The 27,756-nt window shown below is 44.4% G+C and overlaps 1 protein-coding gene and 1 pseudogene across 1 annotated transcript; one reads left to right on the top strand and one right to left on the bottom strand.

Moving 5' to 3' along the window:
• Positions 1 to 6,785: 6,785 nt before the first annotated feature.
• LOC100617738 (dynein light chain Tctex-type 3-like) lies at positions 6,786 to 12,790 on the bottom strand (annotated as a pseudogene).
• GRSF1 (G-rich RNA sequence binding factor 1) lies at positions 8,843 to 26,321 on the top strand. Its single transcript, XM_001364402.4, has 10 exons — positions 8,843 to 13,378; positions 15,012 to 15,168; positions 16,925 to 17,080; positions 18,005 to 18,148; positions 19,197 to 19,332; positions 21,109 to 21,290; positions 21,851 to 21,972; positions 22,996 to 23,131; positions 24,313 to 24,397; positions 25,154 to 26,321. The coding sequence occupies exons 1-9, from the start codon at positions 12,866 to 12,868 to the stop codon at positions 24,360 to 24,362; spliced, it is 1,596 nt and encodes a 531-aa protein (XP_001364439.2). The 5' UTR covers positions 8,843 to 12,865; the 3' UTR covers positions 24,363 to 24,397; positions 25,154 to 26,321.
• Positions 26,322 to 27,756: the final 1,435 nt, after the last annotated feature.

The raw sequence follows: 27,756 nt of genomic DNA on the forward strand, positions 1-27,756 counted from the left end.
GGATTTGCATCTCTCTGATTATAAGAGATTTAGAACACTTCTTCATGTGCTTATTAATAGTTTTGATTTCTTTATCTGAAAACTGCCTATCCATGTCCCTTGCCCATTTATCAATTGGAGAATGGCTTGGATTTTTGTACAATTGATTTAGCTCTTTATAAATTTGAGTAATTAAACCTTTGTCAGAGGTTTCTATGAAGATTTTTTCCCAATTTGTTGTTTCCCTTCTGATTTTAGTTACATTGGTTTTGTTTGTACAAAAGCTTTTTAATTTGATGTAGTCGAAATTATTTATTTTATTTATTTTGTGACTCTTTCTTTGTCTTGCTTGGTTTTAAAGTCTTTCCCCTCCCAAAGGTCTGACATGTATACTATTCTGTGTTTACCCAATTTACTTATGGTTTCCTTCTTTATGTTTAAGTCATTCACCCATTTTGAATTTATCTTGGTGTAGGGTGTGAGGTGTTGATCAATTCCTAATCTCTCCCACACTGTCTTCCAATTTTCCCAGCAGTTTGTATCGAATAGTGGATTTTTGTCCCAAAAGCTGGGATCTTTGGGTTTATCGTATACTGTCTTGCTGAGGTCGCTTTCCCCCAGTCTATTCCACTGATCCTCCTTTCTGTCTCTTAGCCAGTACCAAATTGTTTTGATGACTGCTGCTTTGTAATATAGTTTAAGGTCTGGGACTGCAAGGCCCCCATCATTTGTGGTTTTTTTTTTCATTATTTCCCTGGATATCCTTGATCTTTTCTTATTCCAAATGAACTTCGTTATGTTTTTTTTCTAAATCAGTAAAGAAATTTTTTGGGAGTTCAATGGGTATGGCACTAAATAGATAGATAAGTTTGGGTAGGATGGTCATTTTTATTATATTGGCTCATCCTATCCATGAGCAGTTAATGTTTTTCCAATTGCTCAGGTCTATTTTAGTTGTGTGGAGAGTGTTTTGTAGTTGTGTTCATATAGTTCCTGTGTTTGTCTTGGGAGATAGATTCCTAGGTATTTTATTTTGTCTAAGGTGATTTTGAATGGGATTTCTCTTTCTAGTTTTTGCTGCTGGGCTGTGTTGGAGATATATAGAAATGCTGATGACTTATGTGGGTTTATTTTGTATCCTGCAACTTTGCTAAAGTTGTTGATTATTTCAATTAGCTTTTTGGTCGAATCTCTAGGATTCTTTAAGTAGACCATCATGTCATCTGCAAAGAGTGATAACTTGGTCTCCTCCTTGCCTATTTTGATGCCTTCAATTTCTTTTTCTTCTCTAATTGCTACTGCTAATGTTTCTAGTACAATGTCAAATAGTAGAGGTGATAATGGGTATCCTTGTTTCACTCCAGATCTTATTGGGAATGCATCTAGTTTATCCCCATTGCAGATGATATTAGCTGATGGTTTTAGATATATACTGTTTATTATTTTTAGGAAAGGCCCTTCTATTCCTATGCTTTCTAGTGTTTTTAATAGGAATGGGTGTTGTATTTTATCAAAGGCTTTTTCTGCATCTATTGAGATAATCATGTGGTTCTTGTTGGTTTGCTTGTTGATGTGGTCAGTTATGTGGATGGTTTTCCTAATATTGAACAAGCCCTGCATCCCTGGTATAAATCCTACTTGATCATGGTGGATGACCCTTCTGATCACTTGCTGGAGTCTTTTTGCTAGTATCCTATTTAAGATTTTTGCATCTATATTCATTAGGGAGATTGGTCTATAGTTTTCTTTCTCTGTTTTTGACCTGCCTGGTTTTGGAATCAGTAGCATGTTTGTGTCATAAAAGGAGTTTGGTAGAATTCCCTCTTTGCTTCTTATGTCAAATAGTTTGTATAGTATTGGGGTTAATTGTTCTCTGAATGTTTGATAGAATTCACTGGTGAATCCATCAGGCCCTGGGGATTTTTTCTTAGGAAGTTCTTTGATGGCTTGATGGATTTCAATTTCTGATATGGGATTATTTAAGAATTCTATTTCCTCTTCTGTTAGTCTAGGCAGTTTGTATTTTTGTATATATTCATCCATATCACCTAAATTGGTGTACTTATTGCCATATAATTGGGCAAAGTAATTTTTAATGATTGCCTTAATTTCCTCTTCATCAGAGGTGATGTCCCCCTTTTCATCTTTGATGCTTTTAATTTGCTTTTCTTCTTTTCTTTTTTTAATTAGATTTACCAGTACTTTGTCTATTTTGTTTGTTTTTTCAAAGTACCAGCTTCTTGTCTTATTTATTAAATCAATAGTTCTATCACTTTCGATTTTATTAATTTCTCCCTTAATTTTTAGGATTTCTAGTTTGGTTTTCTGCTGGGGGTTTTTAATTTTATCGCTTTTGAGTTTTTTTATTTGCATTTCCAATTGATTGATCTCTGCTCTCCCTAGTTTGTTAATATATGCACTCAGGGATATGAATTTACCTCTGATTACCACTTTGGCTGCATCCCAAAAGGTTTGAAAGGATGTCTCGCCATTGTCATTTTCCTCGATAAAATTATTAATTGTTTCTATGATTTCTTCTCTAACTAAACGATTTTGGAGTATCATATTCTTTAATTTCCAATTAGTATTTGATTTGGTTTTCCATGTACCATTACTGATCATTATTTTTATTGCCTTGTGATCTGAAAAGGCTGCATTTATTATTTCTGCTTTTCTGCATTTGTGTGCCATGTTTCTGTGACCTAATGTATGGTCAATCTTTGTGAATGTGCCATGTGGTGCTGAGAAGAAGGTGTATTCCTTTTTATCCCTATTTATTTTTCTCCATATGTCTATTAATTATAATTTTTCTAAGATTTCATTCACTTCTTTTACCTCTTTCTTATTTATTTTTTGATTTGATTTATCTAAATTTGATAATGGTTGGTTCAAGTCTCCCACTAATATGGTTTTACTGTCTATTTCTTCCTTCAATTCTCCTAGTTTCTCCATTAGAAATTTGGATGCTATATTATTTGGTGCATACATGTTGATTAGTGATATTTCCTCATTATCTAAAGTCCCTTTTAACAAAATATAATTACCTTCCCTATCCCTTTTGATCAGGTCTATTTTTGCTTTGGCTTTATCAGATATCATGATTGCCACTCCTGCCTTCTTTCTGTCAGTTGAGGCCCAGAAGGTCTTACTCCATCCTTTAATTCTGACCTTGTGAGTGTCTACCCACCTCATGTGTGTTTCTTGAAGACAACATATGGTAGGGTTTTGGATTCTAATCCATTCTGCTATTCGTCTACGTTTTATGGGTGAGTTCATCCCATTCACTTTCAGAGTTATGACTGTCACTTGTGGACTCCCTGGCATTTTGATATCCTTCCCTAATTCTAACCTTTCTTCTTCAGCTCTATCTTTTAGTCCAGTGATTTACTTTAAATCAGTTCCCCTTGTCCCCTCCCTTGATATGCTTCCCTTTCTAATCTCTCCCTTTTTGTTCCCTCCCCCTCCCCCGTCTTCTTCCCTCCCTTTTTTGTGTTCCCTTCCCCCTACCCCCTTTGGTTTTCCCTTCTCCCTTCCCTGGTTGGGTAAGATAGAATTCAAGATCCCAATGGATCTGGATGTTCTTCCCTCTCAGAGTTGATTTCCCAGAGAGTAAGGTTTAAGTAAAAACTCTCTTCCTCTCCTTCTTATAGAAGTTTTCTTCCCCTCCCCTTCCCGTGTGAATCTTTGTGTGAGAAAGATTATTCTATTTGGTTTTTCTTTTCCCCCTATTTACATATTACGTTTTCCCCACATGTTAATATACATAGATTGATATAAATGTAGTCCTTATAGAAGAGAGTTTGAGTGAAAGAAAAAGATAACATTTTTCTCCTTTTCCCTTTCCTTCATATTTACCTTTTCAGGTATTCCATGCTCTTTGTTTTTCGATATTAAACTTTCCACAGAGCTCTGGTCTTTTCTTTGCAAAGACTTGGAAATCTTCTATTTTGTTGAATGCCCATACTTTCCCTTGGAAGTATATAGTCAGTTTTGCTGGATAGCTGATTCTTGGTTGAAGGTCCAGCTCTCTTGCCTTTCTGAAAATCATGTTCCATGCCTTACGGTCATTCAGAGTGGAACTTGCAAGATCTTGTGTGACCCTGATTGGCATTCCTTTATATCTAAATTGTCTTTTTCTGGCTTCTTGTAAGATTTTTTCTTTTGCTTGAAAGCTTTGGAATTTGGCAATTACATTCCTAGGAGTTGTCTTTTGGGGATTTAGTGTAGAGGGTGTTCTGTGAACTCTTTCAGTGCCTGTATTGCCCTCTTGTTCTAGGATCTCTGGGCAATTTTCTTTGATTATATCTTGTATCACAATGTCGAGTTTGCTGTTTATTTCTGGCTTTTCTGGTAGTCCAATTATTCTTAAATTGTCTCTTCTGACTCCATTTTCCAAATCTATGACCTTGTCAGTGAGATATTTTATGTTCTCTTCTAATTTCTTGGTCTTTTGGCTTTGCTTTATTAATTCTTGCTTATTGTCTTCGAGTTGCCTAATTCTGACCTTTAAAGCCTAGTTTTCCTTTTCACTTTGGTCAAACTGGTTTTGTAGATGCATGAATTTCTTTTGCATTATTTCCCACTTTTCCTCCCAGAAGGCTTCCATCTTTTTGATCATTTCCGATTCAAATTCTTCATGGGTTTGTGGAGAGTTTCCATTTCCTTTGTGAGGTTTCAGAGCATTTGCTTGTGTTTCCTCTTCTATCTCCTCTGTATTTTGTATTTTTGCCCCATAAAATGTGTCCAAAGTTGCCCCCTTCTTCTTGTTTTTCTTGGAATTTTGGAGCTTTTGTGCTTCTGTGGAGTTTGCCATCTCTATCTGAGTGGGGAGGACTAGCTTTTCTTATCTCTGTCTGGTGTTCAGAGGTTTTAGCCCTAGGCAAATTGTCCTTTCTCCTCAGCTGTTCTGTCTTCCCGGGGATGCCAGGAATTGCTGGTGTTTCCGTGTTACTGCCCTCCTCAGTTCCCTCCCGATGCTTCTCCGTTGCCTTACTTCCACACTCTGAGCCTGCCTTGGCCCTTTCCGTGAGGTGTTTTGTTTCAGTGCCTTAGCCAACTAGAAGAGCCTACACTCTGAAGGGGTAGGGGCCGCAGCTTTCCGGAGCTCTGAGGGCTGGTGATAGGATTAACCTCGGACTGAGTATGCCCTGAGGTAGGGACCTTCCGTGAGACTCAGATGGAAGGATCCAGCCAGGGGGCTGCAGGCTCCCCCCGTCTCTCTCTGTTTCCCTGCTGTTTGGGTGCCCCCTTGACTGGGTCAGGTTGTTTTCAGGAAGTGGCCTTCAGAATAGCTGGCCCTGAGGCTCTGAGGTTCCCTCTGCTGCCTCAGACTCAGAGCTCTGGGTTGGAGGGATGGGTCCTGGGACCTTCCTTCTGCCTACCCCTTAGGTCCGAGTGATCTCGGGTTCTGGCTTTTGGGGGGGCAATACCTTTTGATCCAGGTCCAGGTCCAGGAGGAGGATTCCCAGGGTCTGTGCTGTTGTTCGTTTTGAATTTTGGTGCCCTAGGAGCATATAGTTTGAGTTTGGTAGGGAAGGGTTTCCAGAGATCTGAACTTTAGCTTTCTCTAAGCCGCCATCTTGACCAGAAGTCAGGACCCATTCTTAAGAAGAAATATTTGCAGGGAGAAAATTCATTAAAACAGTTTCAGCATACTGCCCCTTTAACTGAGGAAGCTGTGCTGAGCTAAGCTACTGCAATTAGCCATCTAATTGGCTGAGTTGACTTTCTGATTCCCTAACTTTCCCTGCATCCTGCATGCAAATCTATCTAAACTGTCTCTCTTTTTTACTGTAATTTCTAACAAAATGCTCTTGTAGTATCTGGACAAAACTACTATCTGTTCCCAATTGGGGTTGGAGGTGAGCTGTTATGAGGCTGACTTAGTTTCTCAGGGAAGGAACTTTTAAATCCCCTCCTATTCAGATTCTCTCTCCTGCTTGGAAGCTTGCTGCTGGAGCAGGCACAGCCTCTCCTTCCTAGCTTGCCCTGTTGGAATGTAGGTGGAGGAAGTAGGGAACAGCCACCACAAAAGAAATTCCCCTTTGTGAAACTGCATCTTAAATTCTTTTTGCCTCTTCCTTTGTTTAATCTAGCCACACATAAACAACAAAGACTCAACAGAAACCTATAGGACACACTCTCTCACACATTCATATACCTTTGAACTGGAAGGTTCCCCCAGAAGTCACTGAAAGATGTCTCTTTAGTGACCTGGCTGTAGGACTAAAGCTGTGTCCAGCAACCCAACAGCCTCTACTGAATCCAGATTTACAGAACAGAATAGAACTCCATGGCCAAACAGTATACCAGGGCAAAACAGGACTCTAGGGCCCAAATAGAACTTCAGGACAGAACCTTCAAACAAATAGACTCCTAGAGAAAAACAGGCCCCGGGGCAAAATAAAACAGGACTCTAGAGAAACAGAACCAACTTGCCAGAACAGAACAGAACAGAACAGATGGTTCCAAAATCAGCCTAAATTTTGCTCGAATTCTCAAATACCACAACCAGGGGCAGGCTCCAGAGAGGCCACCATTCACTTCCTTGGATTTCTGACCCAATCCCTCACAGGAGTTAGAAACTGCATACTCTCCAAGTCCACACTCAGAAACACCCCCAAAGGGGCTAAAGGTTCAAGCCTCCTTCACAGGCCCTGGCTTAGCAAAAGCTGCCCAGGTATGATTTGGGTTACAACCCCAGCCATTTAGCTGTATGCCTCGGGCCTAGAGAACTCTCCCCCACACAAGCACACACACACACACACACACACACACACACACACACACACATGCTCTTACTGCAGCCCTCTCTGAAATCCTTACCTCCTGGTCCTGGGGCTTGAGATCTCTCTGGGGGTCTCCAACTGAAGTGGGGTACTTCATAAAATGAGTCTGGACACCCAAAAATTCAATTATTGGAACCATTATTTATTGATTAATAAAGAATCTACCAGCTGGGACAGACTTCCCTAATGGAAGCTGCCCCGTCTAACATTTTAGAACATTTTATATAGGGTTACAAGATACAAAGTTATTTCCTTTTACATGTAGGTTCTTTTTCTTTTCTTTTCTTTTCTTTTTTTTTTGGTAAGGCAGACAATCTTTATTATCTTTCAGCTACAGAAACAGTATCAAGCAAATTCTTTAAAACATGATTTCACAAGTATATGTTTCTATGATTATTTTTTTAAGAAACTGAGATTCACTAACATCACTCAATTACATTTGCATTTTGATCACTCTAGTCCAATCTTCAAGTTCAAGAAAAATAGCATCAAAGTAATAATTGAGATAAATTTTGATGTACCAAAAATGGTACACTACTGCATTTAAAATGAACTTATCTTGAATATGCATGTCTGTTACATATCTAAAATACAAACATGCAAATATAACCACCTTATACCCCTTTATCATTTACTAATCACCACTAAGCCTTTCTTCAAAAAGTTCAATGTATTAGTTTTACTCTATAGATTTACTCAGTAGTAAGACTATTTGTATTTATAACTTTATTTTCTTGCTTAGAAAGCAGATTGACTTTGCATTTGGTAGCATAGCTGTGTGTATACTAATTTAAAGTCTTTACTTTTCAATATATTTTTCTACATATCATAAGCCCTGAATTATAACTTGCTAATGAATATACACTTTACATTTATAACTTACTCTATATATTTTAAACTTCATATAGGTGATTCACAAATGTCAGTTAATAATCAAAACAATAAATACAACTCACTAGTTATGAAACTAAGAACAAAATTAAATGTGCACATTTATTCTAACTAACTCTCTTTAAATATTTCTCTAAGTCATGTCTACAATGGTAAATAAAATCTATTTATAGCAAGAACATGATTTAACTAACTTCTGCATGGCTTCTGCTCATTTAATTTTCCTCTTAAAATTAATTAACTACCACTGTCTTATATACTCTAAATTGCAAACCAAATGTTTTAATCCACATATCCACAACCCAAATTATATATGCTACAGTTTCCAAACTGGGTGGAAGGCACCAGCAATGTGGTAATTAAACAGAATGCTGCACATAGTGGGTAATCAACATATATTTGTTGAACATAGAATGATTTGAAAGACAATTATTGTTGAATTAGTACATGTTGTTATTTATTCTACAGTGAATTTTATTAGGCTAAAGAAATCAATTCACCCATATTGTTCAATTATGAGCTCTGGATTTTAGAATTAAAGGCAACAAATTATTAAATAATTACTTGGGGGGGAACCAAGTTAATTCTAGTTACTATATAATAGTACTTGATAAAAAGAAAAACATAGAATACTTATGCTATCTTGTTTGTATAATCAAAAGAGGCACTGATAATTACTGAACTAAGAACTTGGGTAAATTTATATACTTGGCAGGTAGAATGTTATTTTTCCAAAACAAGAGAACTTTATTATCCTAATCTTAATTCCTCCATGGAAAGCTGGTGCAAATATAAATACAGTGTTTAAATCTAAAGCCTTATTTTTCTGGGTTTAATGTTTTTCTAACTATGCAAGTGTTTAATTAAAGTATGCTATGTTATAAGATTAGTTAGTTATAAGGTTTACTTTTTACTGTTCTGAAGCCAACTGCACACTTTCACTTCTTGTGCAATAATAAGGTAATTAAATAATACTATGAATAGTTCCATCAAGAACATTTTGATAATTTCTTATATTAAAGGCGCTGGTATAATATTTCCATTTCGCTACAGGATAATAGCAATGGCAAAAACATTGACAATACAGTTCATAGTTTGATTCTCCCATCTTATGGTACAGGTTCCATCAGATGTAGTATCCCAAAAACATGAGCTGGCTGTGTGTAAACCAGATCCACTCTTCTGCATCACTGCACAAGTAACAATATATTTATATGTCTTCCCTAACTTTACCAAATGGGTTAAGGATTGTTCCACTATAGCTGCAGTCCACTGATTGACATTATTCTGATTATAATCCACACCACCCAATATAGCATCCATACACTCTTCACAATATTGTGTGCTTCATCAGCATTGAAACCAATCTCATCATTGTGGGGCTGATATTCCTCCAAGGTGGTGGCTGTAGATTCTTAATCAAACAAATCTTATCACTGACACAGGAATGTGGGTTCGAGGATGAGACAATCCTCAGATTCATGTGGGGGCTGTTATTTAGGGGTTATTTTCATATCCATTTAGTTACCTAGCCCTAATTAGCCATGTGATATCTTGCTTCCATCCTGACTTCTTTGATAGTCCTGAAATTCCTTTATTTCTTGTCCTTCCTAATTCTCATTCCCAAACTAAGTAGAGTCTGGTCTTCTGCCTGCATAAACAGTTTGACCTCCTGGGGGAAAGGGAAGCTAGGTCTGTTCTCTAAAAAATGCTGGCAGGGATTTATCTGCTTTATCTATTTCAATTTTACTATCCTCCCCTTTTAGCACTACTTCAGCCAGGAATTTAATCAATTTCAAAATGATTTTTTAAAGCAATTTATTTATAAAATATAGAAAAACGAAAAGCAAGAAAATCAGAGAGAGGATAGGGTAAGATATCTAACCTCCACACTAAGTATTTTGCTCCAGGTCCTGGCTCAACCCAAGCAGAGCTATAGTTAGTCCTTAGCTGGAGGAGCCTTAGCCTTGAGCCGAGGACCTGGGAATGCAAGGAGGCTCTCTCAAGAGGGGAGGCCTCTCCTAAGGCTAGTCGCTTCAGAAAATCCAGGAAAGGAGTCAGTCTTTTTTACTCACCCCACCTGCTAGTTCTAAAGGAAAAATCCAAGAGCAGAGGTCCCCAGCTGGAGCTCCTTCAAGATCCAGTTGAAGGCAAAAGTCTTCACAGGAAGTTCTTGACATTTTAAAAGACCATTTCTTTTCATCACTTCCTGTGACTTCCTTCCATTTTACCTGTACCACTTACAGCTAAAGCTTTGCTTAGGACTGCCCAGGGGGCAGTCAGTCAATTCTGATTCATCACCCACTATTGTACACATGGATCACAGATCTTCCCCCATTCAAGTGTAAGTGGAGTGTATACCCCACTGGTGATTAAATCTAAAAATGGGCAGGGGAGAGTTAATCTCATCTTCACACTTGACTATATCTGTTTATAACATGGGATTTTCTCAGTGGGGGTAGAGAAAGGGAGTAGAAGAGAGAGAAGAATCTTTGAACAAATGGAATAAAATGAAGGGATTGAAAAGAAAGGACAATGGCTTTGTAAAACATTTCCCAAGAAGCAAAATACAAATAAACATTTATGTAGTACTTTAAGGTTTGCAAAACACTTTACAAATATCTCATTTTCTCTTCACAACGGCTCTGGAAGGTAGGTGCTATGATCCGCAGATTAATATATCCAGCCCTAATCTCTTCCTTAGCTCTGGTCCTTTTTGACATCTCAAACTGGATGTCCCATATACATCTCCAATTCACCATGTCTAAAACGGAAATCTGTTTTCCTGATGACAAAATTGAGTTTCAGAATGACCAGGGACACGGAGCTAGCAAGTTCTAAGGTCAAACTTGAATTCAGATTTTCCTCAAGGACAAATGCTCTGTCCTCTGTGGTGCAACCTAGTTGTCATAACGTTTTGATAGCACACAGATGTTTCTAAACTCTCATGCAGTAAAATTAGGCTATCAACAATTCATAAATTCATATTTTCCCATTACCGTTGCTGTCAGAATTTATATGAATGGTTATGAACGCTCTTTGATGCCTTTGATATTGTGGCTCACACTCTTTCTGGATACTTTCTTCTCTAGGTTTTCATGACATTCTTCACTCCTGATGTAGAGCCCAATAAGCGGGTCTACAAGGAGGGGGCTGTCCTTTGTGATAGGGACCAGAGGAGAAGTAGGGAATCGGGGAACCAGGGTGAAGAATGACAGACATGGACAAGTCAATGTTTAAATAGGGCAGGCAACCCCTATGATTTTCCCCTTGGGAGGAAAATATGAGGATCAATGGAATACAAGGTAGAGGAGAAGATTAAGGTGGAGAATGTAAGCCGACAGGGGCGGGAGCCTCGTGGAGGAAGAGATTCAGAAAGGAGAGAGAAAGAGGGAGGGAGGATTAAGGAGCCGAGTGGAGCTCCACAAAAGGGGAGAGAAAGCCAAGAGGAAGTTCATGGGTTTGCCTCTGAATTTAATCCTGTCCTGCTTGGGCGGTACTCCCAAGGGCGTAGTAAACACATCACAAAGTATAGACACTTAAGATTAGGTGGCAAGGTAGAGGGAACACCTTTGGGCGTGTAGATTGTAAACAGCTCTTTCCCGGGGAATTGAGTCCGAGCATGTTAATGAGTTTGTCTTAGCCAAGGGCCGCATGGCCAGTTCAAGGTTACATTCACAAGCCTCATTGGTATAACCTTATGCTTGGCGACACAGTAATCATATAGTCATTTATATTTCATAGATGTGAATATGCTTGGGATGCTACACCTGATTCTCCTCTTACCCGACTAAGGGCTCCTCAGTCTCTTCATCTAGGTTGTGCTCAACAATGGCGAGTATCCCCCAAAGCTTTGCTCTGGACCCTCTTCTCTCTATATATAATCTACTTTGGTAATCTCAGCAGCTCCAGTTATCTATGCAATCCCCAGATATCCAGCCCATAAGAAATATCTCTTTCCCACACTCTAGGCCTACTACACAAACTGTCTTTTTGACATCTCAAATTCAACATGTCTAAGACAGAACTTATTATCTCTACCCCACTCAACTTTCCACCCTTCCCAACTTACCTCTCTCTGGACCAGGCTCTCAGTCTACTGAGTCGCTCCTCCTTTCTTCTTTTAAATAAACTCCAGGCCTTCTACTACTTCCAGGAGCAAATATAAAATCCTGTCTGGCATTTAAAGCCTTTCATGATGTGGCCCCTTCCTACCTTTCCCATCATCTTAGTCTTTGCTCTTCTCCAGTAATACTAGTCTTCTTGAGTTTCCTCATATAAGAACAATCTATCTCCAGAGACCGTGCATTTGCCCTGGGTCTCCTCCATGCCTAGAATGCTCTTCCTCCTCACCTCTCAGTTTCCCTAACTTCTTCCAAGACTGCTTAAATCCCACCTTTTGCAAGAGGCATTTCTTTGTCTCTCTCCACCCCACTCCTTTCTGAGATGACCTCCTATTTTTACTGTCTATATCATATAGGGTACATGGTTGTATGGTGTCTCCCTCATCAGAATGGGAGCAAGAGTAGGGACACTGTGTTTTTACCTTTATTTGTATGCCTAGTGCCTAGCACACAGCACTGTGCCTGGCCCAGTGTTTTAATAAAGGTTTGTTGGATGACTAATAGGTTACATTCCATGGTTTAAGGAATATGTGACAGAGAAAGAGTACTGACCTTGAATTCATGGGAGCATAGTTTGGATGGCAGCTCAGATTTACTGCCTACCTAACTTTGCTCACCTATAAAAGAAGGGGTAGCACCCACAGAAAGGGCTCCCGCTTTACTCAACTATTCATTAAAACACCCTTGCAGGCAGGGATTCGGTTTTTTTTTTTTTTTTTGGTGTGTTTGCCACAAGAAGCACCTAATAAATATCGGTTTATTGGCTGATTGCAGAAAATCAGAACCCCAAAGCTAGTGATTTTCCTCTCCTCTGACTAACCACCTGCATGAAAAGGTTTGGCAGGGAAGCTGACGCCTCTGCCATCCACCACCCCACCTTTGGTCAGCAGGCAGGATCTGGGCGCCGGTCTTTCTCCTTCCCGCCCCAGCAGCGGAGCCACGGTAGATATGCCCCTGCGCCGGAGAGGGGTCCGGTAGATCGCGCCAGCTCCGCCAGGCCCCGCCCATCTACTCCGCCCCCGAGGAAGGGACCGCGTTCAGTAGCTCGTGCCGGCGCACTGGCCCCACCCCCAGGGCGGGGCAATGGCGGTATACGCGCGCGCGCGCGCGCCGCTCAGTTGCTCGCTCCAACTACCCCCGGGCCCCGCAGCGCATGTGCCTGGCGCCCCCTGCCCGGCCCTGGATTCCGTTCCCTCGCAGTTCCCGCTGCCGCCCCTGGAACCTGCACCGGCCCCGCCGCCCATGGCTGGGACGCGTTGGGTGCTCGGGGCCCTGCTCCGGGGCTGCGGCTGTAACTGCAGCAGCTGCCGGCGCACGGGGGCCGCCTGCCTGCCGCTCTACACGGCCGCAGGCGCCTTCCCCGCAGGCGTGTCGGGCCGCCGCCGCCTGCTGCTGCTGCTTGGGGCGGCCGCTGCCGCCGCTGCTCAAACGCGGAGTCTGCAGGCCGGCCGCCTGGTGGGCCCGCCGCCTTCCCCGGCCGCAGCTACTTCTGGTCCCGTGGCCGCGGCCGCCGCCTCCTTCCAGGCCCTGCGCGGGCCTCTGCTGTCTTCGGCCGTCCCCGTTGCCGCGCCCTCGGTGGGCCGCGGCTACAGCCAGGTACGCGGCGCGCGCCGGGCCCGGGCGGGGGGTGGGTGGCAGGGAGGGCGGGTGGAGCTCTGCGCGCGCACCCTGCTCTCGCCTCCCCTCCGCTCCCTGGATGTGCAGGGCGGACTGCCGCGTGCGGCGCTCCTCTTCTGCTGCGCGGCGCGCGCCCCCGGGACGCCCAGCGAGGGTGTCTAGGGGGAGGGGCGCGAGGAGGTGAGGCCGAAGGTCACGGCTTGCCCTTCCCGTACTGAGAACCCGAGCTGGATCCGCACTTGTGAACCTTACGGGCGTCCCAGAAACTGCCGGGTGCGGGCGCTGCTAGTCAATCCAGCACTGGGAAGGAAGGAGGGTTGGGGGTGCGGTTCCCCACAGCCTCCCACAAGTATCTTTCTAAATTACATGCCCGGTAGGAACCTGTCACCATTTTCTGGGACTGTGTGCAACACTAGCCTGACTTGGCAGTACTTATGATTTGGGCGTAGCATCCTTACATCCCCAAGAGGGAACCCCAGAAGTGCATCCAGTCTGACCCCCAGCTTGGGGACATAGAGTTACAGGTCTAGAGACACAAGAACTCAAGGGGCCAATTCTCTCGTTTTACAAGTGTCACACCGGAAGTAAGCAAGCGTCGGAGGTGGTTTTTGAACCCTCCGACCCTGGGGGGTATTCTTTCCTCTCTTCCCCCCGCACCCCCCCCGGAGCTCCACTCACCACCCACTCTCCATCCCCCCGAGCTAGGCACCTGAGAACAACTGAGTGAGTTGCCCCAAGTCACACAGGTTGGGCTCCCAACTCCCGATTCGTGCCGTTACACCCCACAGTTTGTACACTGCTGCACTCGCTCTTGTAGTAGGATAAGCCGGGAAGCCAAACGGCGTGGCGGCCTTTAGAAAAGCCGGGTGCTAGCTAGCAATCCTCCAGCAGGCTTGGGGGCAGTTGGGTCTTTGCTGTTGGAAATTGGTGGGCTGCATGGCTTCTCCTAGTATGCCATTAACTCTGTTGATTTTCCTGATCTGGTCACTGGCCGCGTTCTTGAGGTCAATCAAGGACCCTGGCTTCTTTATTTTTGTAGAATGGGCTTGTACATAGTGACTGCGGCACTGTTTGTTAAGTAAATGGTGGTATAGTTCTGCCTCATCCCAGCTCCCTACATGAGCAGGACCCCTCCCCACCCTGCCCTTCTGTTCCTTAAAGGTCAAAAGTTAAGTCATTTCTTGTCTGTGTGAATGAGGCACAGACTTGTCCTTTTAGTGACTCTTACTTACCCTATGTTTTCATTCGTTTGCTGAACTGTCAAGAATCTTATAAAAAGGCTTTTAGTTTCAATTTATTTTAAAATCTTTTTCCTTGGTTTACATGATTCATTTTCTCCCCCTCCCCTCTTCCCTTCCCTTTTCCAGAGCTGACAGGCAATTTCACTGGGTTATACATGTGTATAATTATAATTTTTTTGTTTCAAAATAGTCTAGAGTGAAATTCAGGCCCCAAGTAACTTCATATGCAATAAATGGCAAAAAGGAGGCAACAGTCACTCTTGTGCTGCCATTTTGTTTCTTGACCATTAATGCCATCTTTGATTTCCAGAAATGTTAATATTAAGAGGTTACAAAGAAACATACTGTACATTTCCCCTCTCTTTTTGAAGGATTCTAATACCTATCTAGAAGAACTCCCGCCACTCCCTGAGTATGACCTGACTTCATCTAAGTTAGGAGAAGAGGAAGAGGATGATGTATATCTCATTCGGGCCCAAGGACTGCCTTGGTCCTGCACTGTGGAAGATGTGCTTAAGTTTTTCTTTGGTATATTTTTACTTCTGTTTGAAATAGATAGTTTTATTTCATTAAATAGTATCTATTTTCAGCTTGTACCATTAAAAAAAAGTAAATCTTGGATATTCAATGAGACATGATATTAAGTATTGACATAATTCTTGGGGGAACATAGCATTCTCTTTATATGCATTTATGAAGAATTAATCTTGTGTATTGTGGGGTCATTCATTTTTAAGAGAATTAGAATATGATAAAAATACATTTAATGCTCAAACCACATTGAACCCCATTACATGGCATGACATTTGGGTTCTACATACCTCCACACAGTATCAGCATTTGACAGAACTGACCATCTTGTTTTGAGTCCCTCCTGAACAAATTGATCTTTAAAAAAAATACTTCAGAAGCTACCTTTGTTTTTTTTTTCAGCGTCAACAACATAGATATCACTCTGATACTTGGAAGTGTTCATTTAGATTTCTTCAGTTTTCATTCAGTTTTCTTTGATTTTTTTTCTAGGTGGGGTCCAAACACACAAAAATATGAAGAGAGTGGCAAACTAGGCTCAAAAGAATGCTTCCTCTCCATGGTGCATGCCATGTAGTCTCATATAAAACAATTGCCACATAGCACAAAATCTTTTTAAGTTGGTCACATTAAAATGTTTTCTTTTGCATTAAAATCTGTTGATTTTGACCATAATTTTTCATTGTCCTTTAAGTAGATACTACCTTAAAAATATTTTGGAGGTGAAGGACAACTCAGTGGATTTAGAGCCAGGCCTAGAGATGGGAAGCCCTGGGTTCAAATTTGGCCTCAGACTTTGGCCTTCTTCCTAGCTGTGTGACTGTGGGCAAGTCACTTAATCCCACATTGCCTAGCCCTTTCCACTTTTCTGCCTTGGAATTCGTACACAGTATTGATTTGAAGATAGGTTTTAAAGAAAAAATACTTTAAGGATTTTATTGAAATTATTAAACTTTGTTCATGTAGTTGCCAATTAAAATTAAAGTCACTCAAGTGGAATTCTTGCCTCAATTTGCTGAATTATAAAAAATAAATGCATTTTCTTAGTAATAGGAGAAAGCTGGTAAATTACAAGTGGGATAATTCAGAGTAGGTATTTGAAAATATCTGAGATGGGGAAGGAAATGTCTGAGTTCTTTTAGGTGATAGGGAATTAACTCTTGAAGTCACCTAGATCTCCTTTGTACTCTGTTGGAGATGATTTGCTAAGGCATGCTTGCTTGCTTGCCTTATCCACTGAGTTCTGCTTAGAGAACATGAGCATTGTGGCTTTTCCGCACACCTTCAGTAACATGGAAGAGAACATCCTGCTTTAATGTCCTAAAACAGGAGGGCACCCTGGTTTCTTAAAGGATGTGTCAGCGAAGTATAATCAGCTCTGGTATGTCCTACCAGGATCTCAGTGCCTATACCTTGATAGAGGAGATGTGTTTAATAAATGTTTATTTTTTATAATTTATGACAAAGGACTTCATTTCTTGTCTGAGGACTAAAGAGGCTCACCCCTTTCTGCCAGAAATAGATTCTTTTGCCTACAACAATTCATGAAACTAGTTACTAAATCGGGGCTGGAGGTAGCAACCACATGACAGGACTCAGGAGTACTTTTGGATTATGTACAGTTTATGAGAAGAAGACAGTAGTTATGGAGTTGGAAGTATGCTTGAGGGACAGGGGGTAGGGTATAGAGTTGAAATGAATGATGGATTTGTATTTGGGTTTTTTCCTTACTCTTCTTTTGTCTTGTTTTCAGACTGTCGAATCCGAAATGGTGAGAATGGGATACATTTCCTCTTAAATAGAGATGGGAAACGCAGGGGAGATGCATTAGTTGAAATGGAGTCAGAGCAGGATGTAAAGAAGGCCTTAGAAAAACATCACCTCTACATGGGTCAACGCTACGTAGAAGGTAGTAGAAATCTGACTTGGGTGTGGGGGAATGGGATGGATGAGGGCCCTGGGTTCTGGGGAGGACTGATCCTTCTGTGGTGCATTCATATATAGACCCTTTCTCATTTGATCCTCACTGGCTTCTACGAGGTCATTAGGACAAGCATTATGAATATTCATGTTTTCCAGCAGGACAAGGAAGGCCCAGCAAGGTTAAGGAATTTGCCCACGGTTATGGAATGAGTTTCTTTTTCAAGGGTTAAAACCATAATCTCATGATATAAAGGAAGAAGAATAAAGGAAAGTTTAACAGAAATTCATAAGAGGATTTACTCTAAACAAACATTTTCTAATATAATTATGATAGCTCAATCACTGGCTGGTTTTTGGAGTCATAAATGATTAGTTTATGGATTTTTTCCCCTTTCAGACAAGACTTATAATTTCATTAGTAGGAGGAGGCAGTATTCCTGCTGAGGAAGCTTACTTCCCTGCATCCTTTTCAGTGTTTTAGAGAGTTGTCTGAATGTCCTAAGATATCAGTGACTTGCTCAGCGTCACATGGTATTAATCAGCATATCAGAGAAGGGCCTTGAATGCAGATATTTCTGACTCAAGTATCTAATAAGCCATGACCTTTCCCCTTTCCTTGATAACTTTGGTTTGTTCTCTTGAGGCCTTTATCTTTTTAAAACACTGAGAGGCAAAATTTTTGGGGTTTTCTAAAACACTTGGAAGCTCAGAACTTTCTTAGAGGAGAAATCTAATGTATGGGAGACAAATATTCCTGTCTTGACTACTGGTTTAGACTCCTTTTTGTAACACCAGAGCAGCATCTGTTTTGGAGTTCTTCTGTGATCTGAGAAGCATATACCTAGTGTGCCCCCTTGCTCTGTGGTTGGTAGCATTTCTGTATCTTTCTTGGTGTTTTTAACCTCTGTAGTTTATGAAATAAACAATGAAGACGTGGATGCTTTAATGAAGAGCTTGCAGGCCAAATCAAACCCTGCGGTAAATGATGGAGTGGTTCGTTTGAGAGGACTTCCTTATAGCTGCAACGAGAAGGACATCGTGGATTTCTTTGCAGGTGCCTCACATCTTCGCCTTGTGTCTAAGACCTTTTCTCACCACCTGCCTTCCACCTCATACTTCAGCAGAGCCTTTTCCTAGATCAGAAGTTATTTATATTAGAAGAAATTGCACCTGGTATTTCCAGTGCTTTTAGAATATTGGCCGGTTTTGTTTTCCTTTGGAAATACTACTTTTTCCCATTATAGAGTCATTTTTAAGAAATCACTTATTGCTATTTTTCTCTTAAAATTTTTTTATTTTTATTTTTTTTTAATCCTTACCTTCCATCTTAAAATCAATACTGTGAATTGGTTCCAAGGCAGAAGAGTGGTAAGGGCTAGGCAATGGGGGTTAAGTGACTTGCCCAGGGACACATAGCTGGGAAGTATCTGAGGCCAGATTTAAAACCAAGACTTCCTGTCTCTAGGCCTGACTCTCAATCCACTGAGCAACCCAACTGCCACTACTGTTTTTCATTCTCTCCTTTCTCCCCCCAAATCAAGGCCCTTTTAAATGAAAACATATTTATACAAAACAAAATTATACATTGGAAGGTACAGGTCTTATTTTTTTTAAATTCAGCACTATGGATTCAACGCTGTCCTGCTTATCCCATTCTCTTTCTGACCTTCTGATTCTCTTGTATCCTTTGAAATGCTACAATGACCATTTCATCATTTTCTTATTTTGAGCATTGCTATTGCTCATCATTCTTCTTCCTCCACAAAAAAAAATTATAACAAATGAGTGTGGCCAAGCAAAACTAATCACTAATCCCCACCATGGTCTTGTGGTGAAATGATGTCTTTCCAGTTGCCTTTTAAGCATTCCCCATCTCCATCAGACCACAATTAGTTTTGGTAGGCTTGTTATACACCCCACCCCCACCCCACCCCATGATGTATCCTATTATAGGCAAGGGGCTTAAATAATGCTTGTTCATTGGTTGGTCACATTATGGAAATCTACAAATGGAAGTGATATGCAAAATGACTGATGTGTAATTTTTTTTCACATCCACGTGATTTGGGGACAGTAGATTAGAATAATTTCTTGGTTCTTAGGTCTGAATATAATTGACATAACATTTGTCATGGACCACCGAGGGAGAAAGAAAACAGGGGAAGCCTATGTGCAGTTTGAAGAACCAGAAATGGCTAACCAAGCTCTGCTGAAACATAAGGAAGAAATTGGGAATCGGTGAGTGAGTAGGGTTGTGGAACTAATGTGGAGAATATGACTTCAGTAGTAATGGGCATGTAAGATCCTTCTGTCATAAGAGTAATCTGGAGCAGCGAGGTGGCTCAATGGAGGAGTCCTGGGTTCAAATGTGACCACAGACATCACTTAGTAGTGTGACCCTGGGCAAGTCACTTGACTCCCATTGCTTAGCCCTTACCATTCTTCTGCCTTGGAACCGATACACAGTATTGATTCTAAGACAGAAGGTGAGGGTTTAAAATACATTTGTAAAGATCTGTACACATCTAGTTAGTTGTTGGCTTTCACACAGCTCCTCCAGGACAAAAGAAGAATGTATGCTTTGGCCTTGGAGCCAGGGAGACTTGAATTCAAATATTACCTCTGACACTTGCTGGCTGTTTGATCCTGGTAAATCACTTCATCTGTCTGCCTCAGTTTGCTCAGCTATGAAATGGGAATAATAATATCTACTTCTCACTACGGTGAGGATCAGCTGTGATTATATATTTTTTGCAAACATCAGAGTTCTGTATGAATGCTAGCCATGAGTAGTGAGCTATTAGTTCCCAATGATTGAACTGGATTCAATGCAGGATTTTGGCTGTGTGGCATTTTGCATTTTATAGAAATTTTTTCATTTTAGCTTGTTTTTTCCTGCTCCCTGAGATTTGTTGCAGACCTCAGAAGGGGCAAGACAAGTAGAAAGCATGACTTCAGGGAGCTCTTTGTATAAAGTTTTTCTACTGCAGGCACTTTCCTGATGGTGGAAGGCTTAAAGCTGAGTGTGCAGCATCCATAGATTTACAGCTGAAAAGGCCCTAGAGGTCCGTGAGGCCAGCCTTACTCATTGTACACAGGAGGAAACCAAGGCCAGAGACGTTTGATGACTCGCCTGGGCTCCCCCAGTGTGGGCGGCCTCACTGCCTCTAGCCCAAGGCTCTTCCTGATGTGGTGCGGCCTCTTGTATTGGAGCTCCCCAAACAGCGTCTGGTGGGGAGTGGGGAGCTACCGAAGTAAGAGGCTGAACTTCATCTCCCGGGCTTTCCTTCTCCGGAGCCCAGCACAGAGGGCTGAGCGGGCCCTAGGCCCTCCCACACCTGGCCTCCTCCCCAGCCCCCATCAGTTGGGGCTAGTGGGGCGCTCTCTGGTTCTGGGGCAGGAAGAGAGGGGAAACGATGGCCACAGGGCAGCCGGGCCTCCGTCAGTCGTGTGAGAGCCCTGAGAGGCGCCTGGCTGGGAGGTGCTGGCCAGCGGCCCGGGGACGGGAGAGGGTGGTGTCCCCTGGGCCCTGCCCAGCTTCTGCCCGATGTTGTTAGAGGACCGCTGGGCACAGTCTCATTAATTTCATAAACACTGAGGGGACATTCCGAAGAGCTGCCAGGGGTGCTGCTGTGCTCAGGCCCTGTCGCTTCCCCCTCCTCGCAGCCGGTTGCTGCCCTCTGGTCTTCAGGAACACCTGGGGCTGCCGGGGTGAGTGTGGGTCCCAGAAGGCCGCGGGGCTCCTCTGGGACACACGCTTCTTTTATGAAATAATCGGCAAATGTAGATAACTAAAGGCACGTACAACGGGAGGAATAGAATCCTTGGCGCGGCACAGAGGAGGCTAGTGAGGTCACACTTGTGTGCGGCCACGCGAGATCCCGGAAGCCCGTCCCCCGTGGGGCTGCCGTGGGCCGTGGCACTGCGGCTGGCTCCCTGAGTGTGCCCTCCGCAGCCTTTCTGGGACGCGGCTTTGTGTTGAAGCGTGCCTGTTCCTGTGGACTTCTGAATCAGGTATATAGAAATCTTCCCGAGCCGAAGGAATGAAGTTCGAACACATGTTGGGTCTCACAAGGGGAAGAAAGTGGCGCCTTCTCTGCTCAAGGGTGGGCCTGAGCCTGGCCCGAGCTTGGACGAGCACGACAGGAGTGAGGAGCTCCGCGCAATGATGACCTTTGAAAGTGAAAAGGAAGGGGGTGAGTCTTGGGGGTCTCTGGGGTACGGGAAGCTTGGAAATGCCCACGTGCGCTTTTGTAGTCAAGTGAAGCTGGCTGCCGAAGAGATTCCCCAGGCGCTCTGCTCCCCTCCCTTCGGCCACCCTCTCCGTTCTGTCCCCCAAAATCAAGCAGGAGAAGTCTGAGGAAGGTGCTGAGGCTCCTCACGACCACCCTGGGGCCGGGGCCGATCCTCCTCGCTGGGAACGTACTCTCTTGCTGCTACTTAATGAGCTGCCCCAGCAGCCCTTTACCTCAGCCACTGATCTGGGCTCTGAGTCCCTGGTATGGGAGAGGTGACCACCAAGATGGCGGCCGTGTGGCCAGGGCCCTGACTCACAGAACCCCCGCTGGTGGGCCCTCCGCTGGGTTGGGGCCTTTCCTCGTCCTCCGTGGGGTCCCTGGCGCCCACCCACGCTCAGCAGCATGTAGGGACGTTTATGTGGCGTTTCGCAAGCTCTCGATCTTGGGGTTGTTTTGGAGGGTGGGTCGGTAAGTGTGGCAGCTCTAAACTCCTGAACGCTGGGGGTTGTTCTCCCCAGAATTACACAAGGAGGCCCCGGAGAAGAGCGCGGAGGCCGCGGACTTCGGAACCATGCCTTCTCTGCATTTCGTTCACATGAGAGGACTGCCTTTCCAAGCGAATGCTCAAGACATTGTCAACGTATGTGGCAGGAAGGCCGAGCAGAGAGGGAGCCGCGGGCCCCTCCGGCCACTGGGAGGGGCTGTCGTTGCCTTGTCTGTCTTAGTGCCTTAAACGTGGGGTGGATTGGGGCGAGACGGGTCTGGGGGCAGGCTCTGAAGCCGGGAAAACCTCGTGGGATCCGGGCGTGGAGGGGACAGAGAGACGGAAGGGAAAGGAGGGGCAGTGGTTGGCCAAGGGTGGCCCCTGGGAACAAAGGCTGCTCTGATGTGGGGGTGTGCAGGGTCAGAGATGGGGACTGAGGAGCCAGAGTAAGCCATCGGGGTGGGGTGGGGGTGTGGGGAGAGTGGCTGTGAGGCCAATAAAACCCAGACAGGAGAAGGGGATGTGGAGACCAGGGACCGGGGGGATTAGATTCAGAATTAGGGGTAGGTTCAGGGAGGTGGGGCCTAGTCTTCTCTTACTTCATAGAGGAGGAGACAGAGGCAGAGGGCAGGTGAAATGACCTGCCCAGGGTCACCTTGCTAGGAAGTCTTTAGGATTGAATTCAGGTCCGCCCAACTCCAGGCCCATCACTGAGCCCTGGCAGTGACGGCGAGCACAGAGGCACGACCCTGTTGGCACATGGACGAAGGGTGCCTGTGAAGAGTTTGGGTCAGCCTTCACTCTGTGGGTAGCGGGGATCAGGGTGGGCTGTGCCTCCTTCCCTTGGGAGAGGCCTGCACAGGCTCCCTGGTCCCCTCGGGGGTGGCATCTATGCGGTTCATTTACACTCTGAGCATGCATTTGCTGCTTGGCACAGCTCGGAAGGTTTCTGTTTCTCTCTCTGCCAGTGCTCTGGCCCTGGGGGGCACCTTCTCTGCCGTGGAGCTCCCCAAGGGTGGCCTCCAAGTTTGGCTTTCGTTGGCAAGGGCAGGAGTGGGCCTGGGAGAGGAAGAAGCGAGCCAAGAGGGACCTTGGGCACAGGTGGGCAGCTGGGGAGCACAGGAGACAGATGGACGGGCAGACACTACCTCTGGGCCTTCCTGTGTTTCCTCCATGTAGTTTTTTGCTCCTCTGAAGCCCGTTCGGATCACCATGGAATACAGCTCTAGTGGGAAGGCCACCGGGGAGGCTGATGTGCACTTTGAGACCCACGAGGATGCCGTGGCGGCGATGGGCAAGGACCGCTCCCACGTGCGTAAGTGGTGTTCCCACGAGTGGCACCAGAGTGGGCCGGGCTTCTCAAGCCACCTGGAATGAGGGGATACTTTTGGCCAGTCAGCTAGCCAGAGCTCTTGTGCTGTGGGCCACCTCTTTGCTTCCTTTCTATCACTGTCCCATTAAAGTGGCCGACCCTCCAGAAGGAACCATGCCCAGCAGCCCCTCCTGGCCAGGGGAGGTGTCTGCCGTCCGGGAGAGGTCTCTTGGCGAGCACCTTCTCCCTCGCCGCTGGTGCTTCCTCACCCACATCTTATTGTCAGCCCTTGGTATCCCCAAGAGTGCTGTAGTGAATATTTTGGGGTCTTTATCTTTGACCTCTGGGGGGGATATATATTCTATATCTGCATATTTATGGATCCATTGTGTTCTTTGATTAACAGTATGGGAACCGTAGTTTTTTTCTTCTGATTCCAATATCTTTTCAGATCAATTGGACCATTTCTATAGTCCCTCTAACACCATGAACATTTTTGGTTATCATCAACTTGCTGGAGGGTGACAATGAGTTGTTTTGATTTGTATTTTGAGAACTGGCTGCTTGTAGTCTTTGACCACACTTAACAACTGGGGGAACGACTTTAAAGATTTATTTTTGAACCTGATGGCAATGGGTGCATCTTCTTGAAGTGAAAGAGTGCTTTAGAAACACAAAGATTTGCCAGATTGGAAAGGATTTGATGTAGCTTTTATTTACAGTGTTTAAAATTGTTTTCTTTTTTTTTTGCATCAGTTTCCTATCTAGTCTCCCTTCATAAACTTGCTAGAGAAGAAGATGTCATAATCTATATTTGCAATTACACAAGTAGCATCATATTGTATTGTATAAAGGCTTCAGGCACATTCCTTATATTAAATATAGAGAGAGTAATGTCCCTGCCATTATTATTAGGGATAATCGGTACTGAGAATGTAAGAAAGAATCCCTAACCTCAAAAAGCTTCTCCTAATACAAATGAGATGACAATAAGTAAATTTATAGGCACACCCAGAGTAAAGTACAATATATTTTTTGGTCCAGTCTCTTCAAAAGGGAAAAAACAATTGGAGAAGTGTCTTGGGAAGGTCTGGGTTGGTGGCTGAACAGTGGGAACTCCTAATCTACCTGTTTTTCCCTTTTAATCAGTGCTTTATTATTATTCTTTTTTGGGTGCTCCTCAGAGCATAGGTATATTGAGCTGTTCCTGAATTCTTGTCCAAAAGGAAAATAGCGTTGCCAGGAACATCATTGAATCCAGAGAACAAGGTAAATTTAAGATCGCCTAGAATGAGATTTTCTTTTGGTAACAATCATGACTTAAAAGAGTCCATACATTTTCAACAGGGGAATCATACACATTAGAGGGAAACTTTAGTTCACATTGGGATACTTCCAGAAATGATTGATTGCCATATCAAGCGTAGGGTTTGATTATACTCTTAACAGCACCGTGATGGCACCATTCTGTTTAGTCTTGGCAACCTTGTAGAGTTACATTTCCGTAGTGTAAGCACTTCACAGAAGAAGATTACAACCCTGTGTACCTTCCTGTGATTCATCTTCTATGAATGGTCCGTGTCCACGTGGGTAACAGCAGGGACGCATCCTTCATGGAGTGTCTTCTCAAGACTTCACGGTGAACAGACATGCAGGAGGCACTGCCTGCTCTGGATCTGGTCTGTGGACCGGCCACGTGTGGGGCATGAGACTTTGAGACTTGGCCTCTCGTAAAAAACATCCTATTTTATAATGAAACCTCCCTTGTAATTTTGTTTGCTAGAATTCTGGCCTTAAATTTTAGTCAGCACATCAAACATTTTCTACCCAAATTTCCCCCACCGGCTCTATAATCTCCTGACCATCGCCTCTAATAAATGTTAGCATTTATTTAGTGCCTACTGTGTGCCAGGCACTGCTCGGTGCTTACTCACAGCAGCCCCGGGGGGGGGGGGGGGGGGCACCCACAGTCTTTGGTGTTACGGATAAAGGTTCAGAATGTTTTTCTTCCACCTTTATTTTCAGGATACAGCAGAAGCATTTCATTTGCACACCTATTTTGGACGTGGAATCCAGAGTTTTATCAGCAGCTTTGTCTAGGAAAACTTTTTTTTTTGTTGGTTTAATAGATTTGAAGAAAAATTCCATAGCTGACTGTTTTAGAAGAGAAGATTCAGTTTGGGATTATGAAATAAACCACACATTTAAGTTTTTGTTTATACTGTCTAGGATCTGATTGAAAATCTGATCTTTATTTTATATGACCACACAGCTTGGCGAGGGAGGGCAAACCTAACCAGCTATTGTACATTTTTATTCAGTTACCCTTGTTTGTATAACTTAGACAAAGGTTTTGTTCTCCACGAGTGGAGAACCCTGATGCAAAGCTCCTAGTTTGAAAGCTGTAGTTGTAGCCAAGTATCGACGACTGCAACAAGATGCTCACCAAAGCAGGGAAGGCAGGGTGGTCTGCAGGTCCCACACTCACCAGGGACGAGGGGAGGGAACCCAAAGTGAAGGGCCCGGGTGTTGGCGGACTGCCTGTGAATGGGGAGGGCCCCTATGCCTTATGATCCCCAACACTGGTGCCTGGTGAATGGATGTGGCGATTAAGCAGTACTCCATCTAATCAAAGGACTGTGGATCTTCACTTCGCTTCGAGGGGCCTGAACTCCTGGAAGCACACGAGGCAGTGGCCGAGGAAGCAGCGAGCCTCCTGCCTGTCCGAGCACGTGTGTGCTGCGAGCAGGGTGGCACCTCCCGGGCGTCCTCGCCTTGGCCTGCCGCAAGGGGCACAGGGCAGAGGTGCAGTGCCTGGCTTGCACAAAGCCCGGAGCGCGGGTCCCAGGAAGGGTCGGAGCACAGCCAGGCTCCCTTCACACGGTGGCTGTTTTCTGGCGATTTGAAATCGTTTCCTCGCTTCGCCTGTTGCCCTGGGAACTTCCCGCCGGCTCTGTGTGCTTCACCACGTGTGTCGCTGTGGGTCCAGCCAGAGGAACCCGGGGCTACCTGGCGCTTTCCCCTCCCTCCGCGGCGCCCCTTCTCAGGAGGACCGTCTGGTGTCCAGGACTGTGGGAGTGGGTGGTTGCGAGAGGGGACCCGGGGCTTCTCCCATACATCGCCCTGTGTCATTACCAGCTAAAACATCCATCGCTGTACTGTAAAGTTAGTCAATAAACGAAGGCTGATTTCAGGCTGGCGTCTTCCTTCATGGTGTGCGTATCCCATCCCAAATCCCCAGCCCACTCTGGCTGCCCGAGCAGGGCTCGGCCCCAGGGGTACAGTGTGAGGGAGTTGTGGGACACCACAAAGAGCCCCTCCTCGGCCCTTTCCTGGGGGTCAAGTCGAGAGTTCTCTTGGGCCCCAGTGGCAGAGCTCTGGAGTGGGGATGCCGTGGAAGAGGAAACGGCTTAGTGGATGGAGCCAGGCCTGGAGACACTGCCCGGCCCTTACCGCTCTTCTGCCTTAGAATCTGTAATACGGAAGGTAGGGATTTTGGGGAAAATGTAAGGGGCAAAGTGTACTCCCATCCCTTGCACTGGTCAAGATGGGGATTTTGCTCATTTCAGCCAGTCACTCGGAGTGATCCATGCATCTGCCCAGTTCACACTGTTCCAGAATCATAATGCAAACTGCCAGCTGGTGCTAGCCCACTAGAAATACTTAGTAGTGTGCACTGCCTGGTTGTAGAGAACATTCTGGGCAAGAGACGGGTGTACCAAAGGGACCACACAGATGCGGGAATGGGCCCTTTGTCCTTTGCTCCTCAGGTGGGATGGTGCACTCAAATTAACTGCTCCTGGAAGCGGAGCCCCTTCAGCGCTTACCCTCTTTAGGACAAGAGGCCGGACAGAATAGGATGGCCTGTGTGAGTCCAGAGGAGAAAAGAGCCCCTTCTGTAGAGGCACCAACGTTGCCATCAGTGGAAGCTTTCTCCATGGGCATATGGGGCTTGTCTGGCAAGAGAAGGCCCTGTAAGGGTCTGTTTATATTCCTCTAGTTTCAAAAACCGCAATGGCTTTTCATTCAGTTCACCCAGGGTATCCCGAAGGTAGGGGCAGCCAGGGAGCACCGGAGAGAATGGGCCAGGCCTGAAGCCAGCAAGAAGACGCCCGGAACCCAAGATGTAGCTTCAGGTACCTCCTAGCTGTGTGATCCCGGGCAAGTCACTGGTTCCTATTTGCCTCTCTAAAACGAGGTGAAGGAAATGGTAAACCACTCCAGTATCCTTGCTGGGAAAACTCCCAAAGGAGAAGTCACACAAAACAACAAAATTCCTTTTGATAAAAAGATTATGCTTTGGCAGCATTATTTCTTCTGAGAGTAGGAAAAGAAAGCTGTTCATTACACTGGTGTAGTTAAAAGCACTTCTTTTTTTTTAAACCCTCACCTTCCGTCTTGGAGTCAATACTGTGTATTGGCTCCAAGGCAGAAGAGTGGTCAGGGCTAGGTCATGGGGGTCAAGTGACTTGCCCAGGGTCACACCGCTGGGAAGTGTCTGAGGCCAGATCTGAACCCTGGACCTCCCGTCTCTAGGCCTGTAAAAAGCACTTCTGAATGCTACAGAGGGAGCATTCCGGTGAAGGGTAAGTTACAGAAATGTAGTGAGGATGAAAAACAAACCAAGA

The sequence above is a fragment of the Monodelphis domestica genome, chromosome 6 (assembly GCF_027887165.1).
Source record: "Monodelphis domestica isolate mMonDom1 chromosome 6, mMonDom1.pri, whole genome shotgun sequence".
Taxonomy (NCBI): domain Eukaryota; kingdom Metazoa; phylum Chordata; class Mammalia; order Didelphimorphia; family Didelphidae; genus Monodelphis; species Monodelphis domestica.

Bases quoted from the DNA above. Each gene is read 5' to 3' on its own strand.
- GRSF1 (XM_001364402.4), top strand. From the start codon at position 12,866: ATGGCGGTATACGCGCGCGCGCGCGCGCCGCTCAGTTGCTCGCTCCAA. The intron at 13,379-15,011 runs GTACGCGGCGCG...CTCTTTTTGAAG, and splicing joins TGGGCCGCGGCTACAGCCAG to GATTCTAATACCTATCTAGA. The intron at 21,291-21,850 runs GTGAGTCTTGGG...TGTTCTCCCCAG, and splicing joins TGAAAGTGAAAAGGAAGGGG to AATTACACAAGGAGGCCCCG.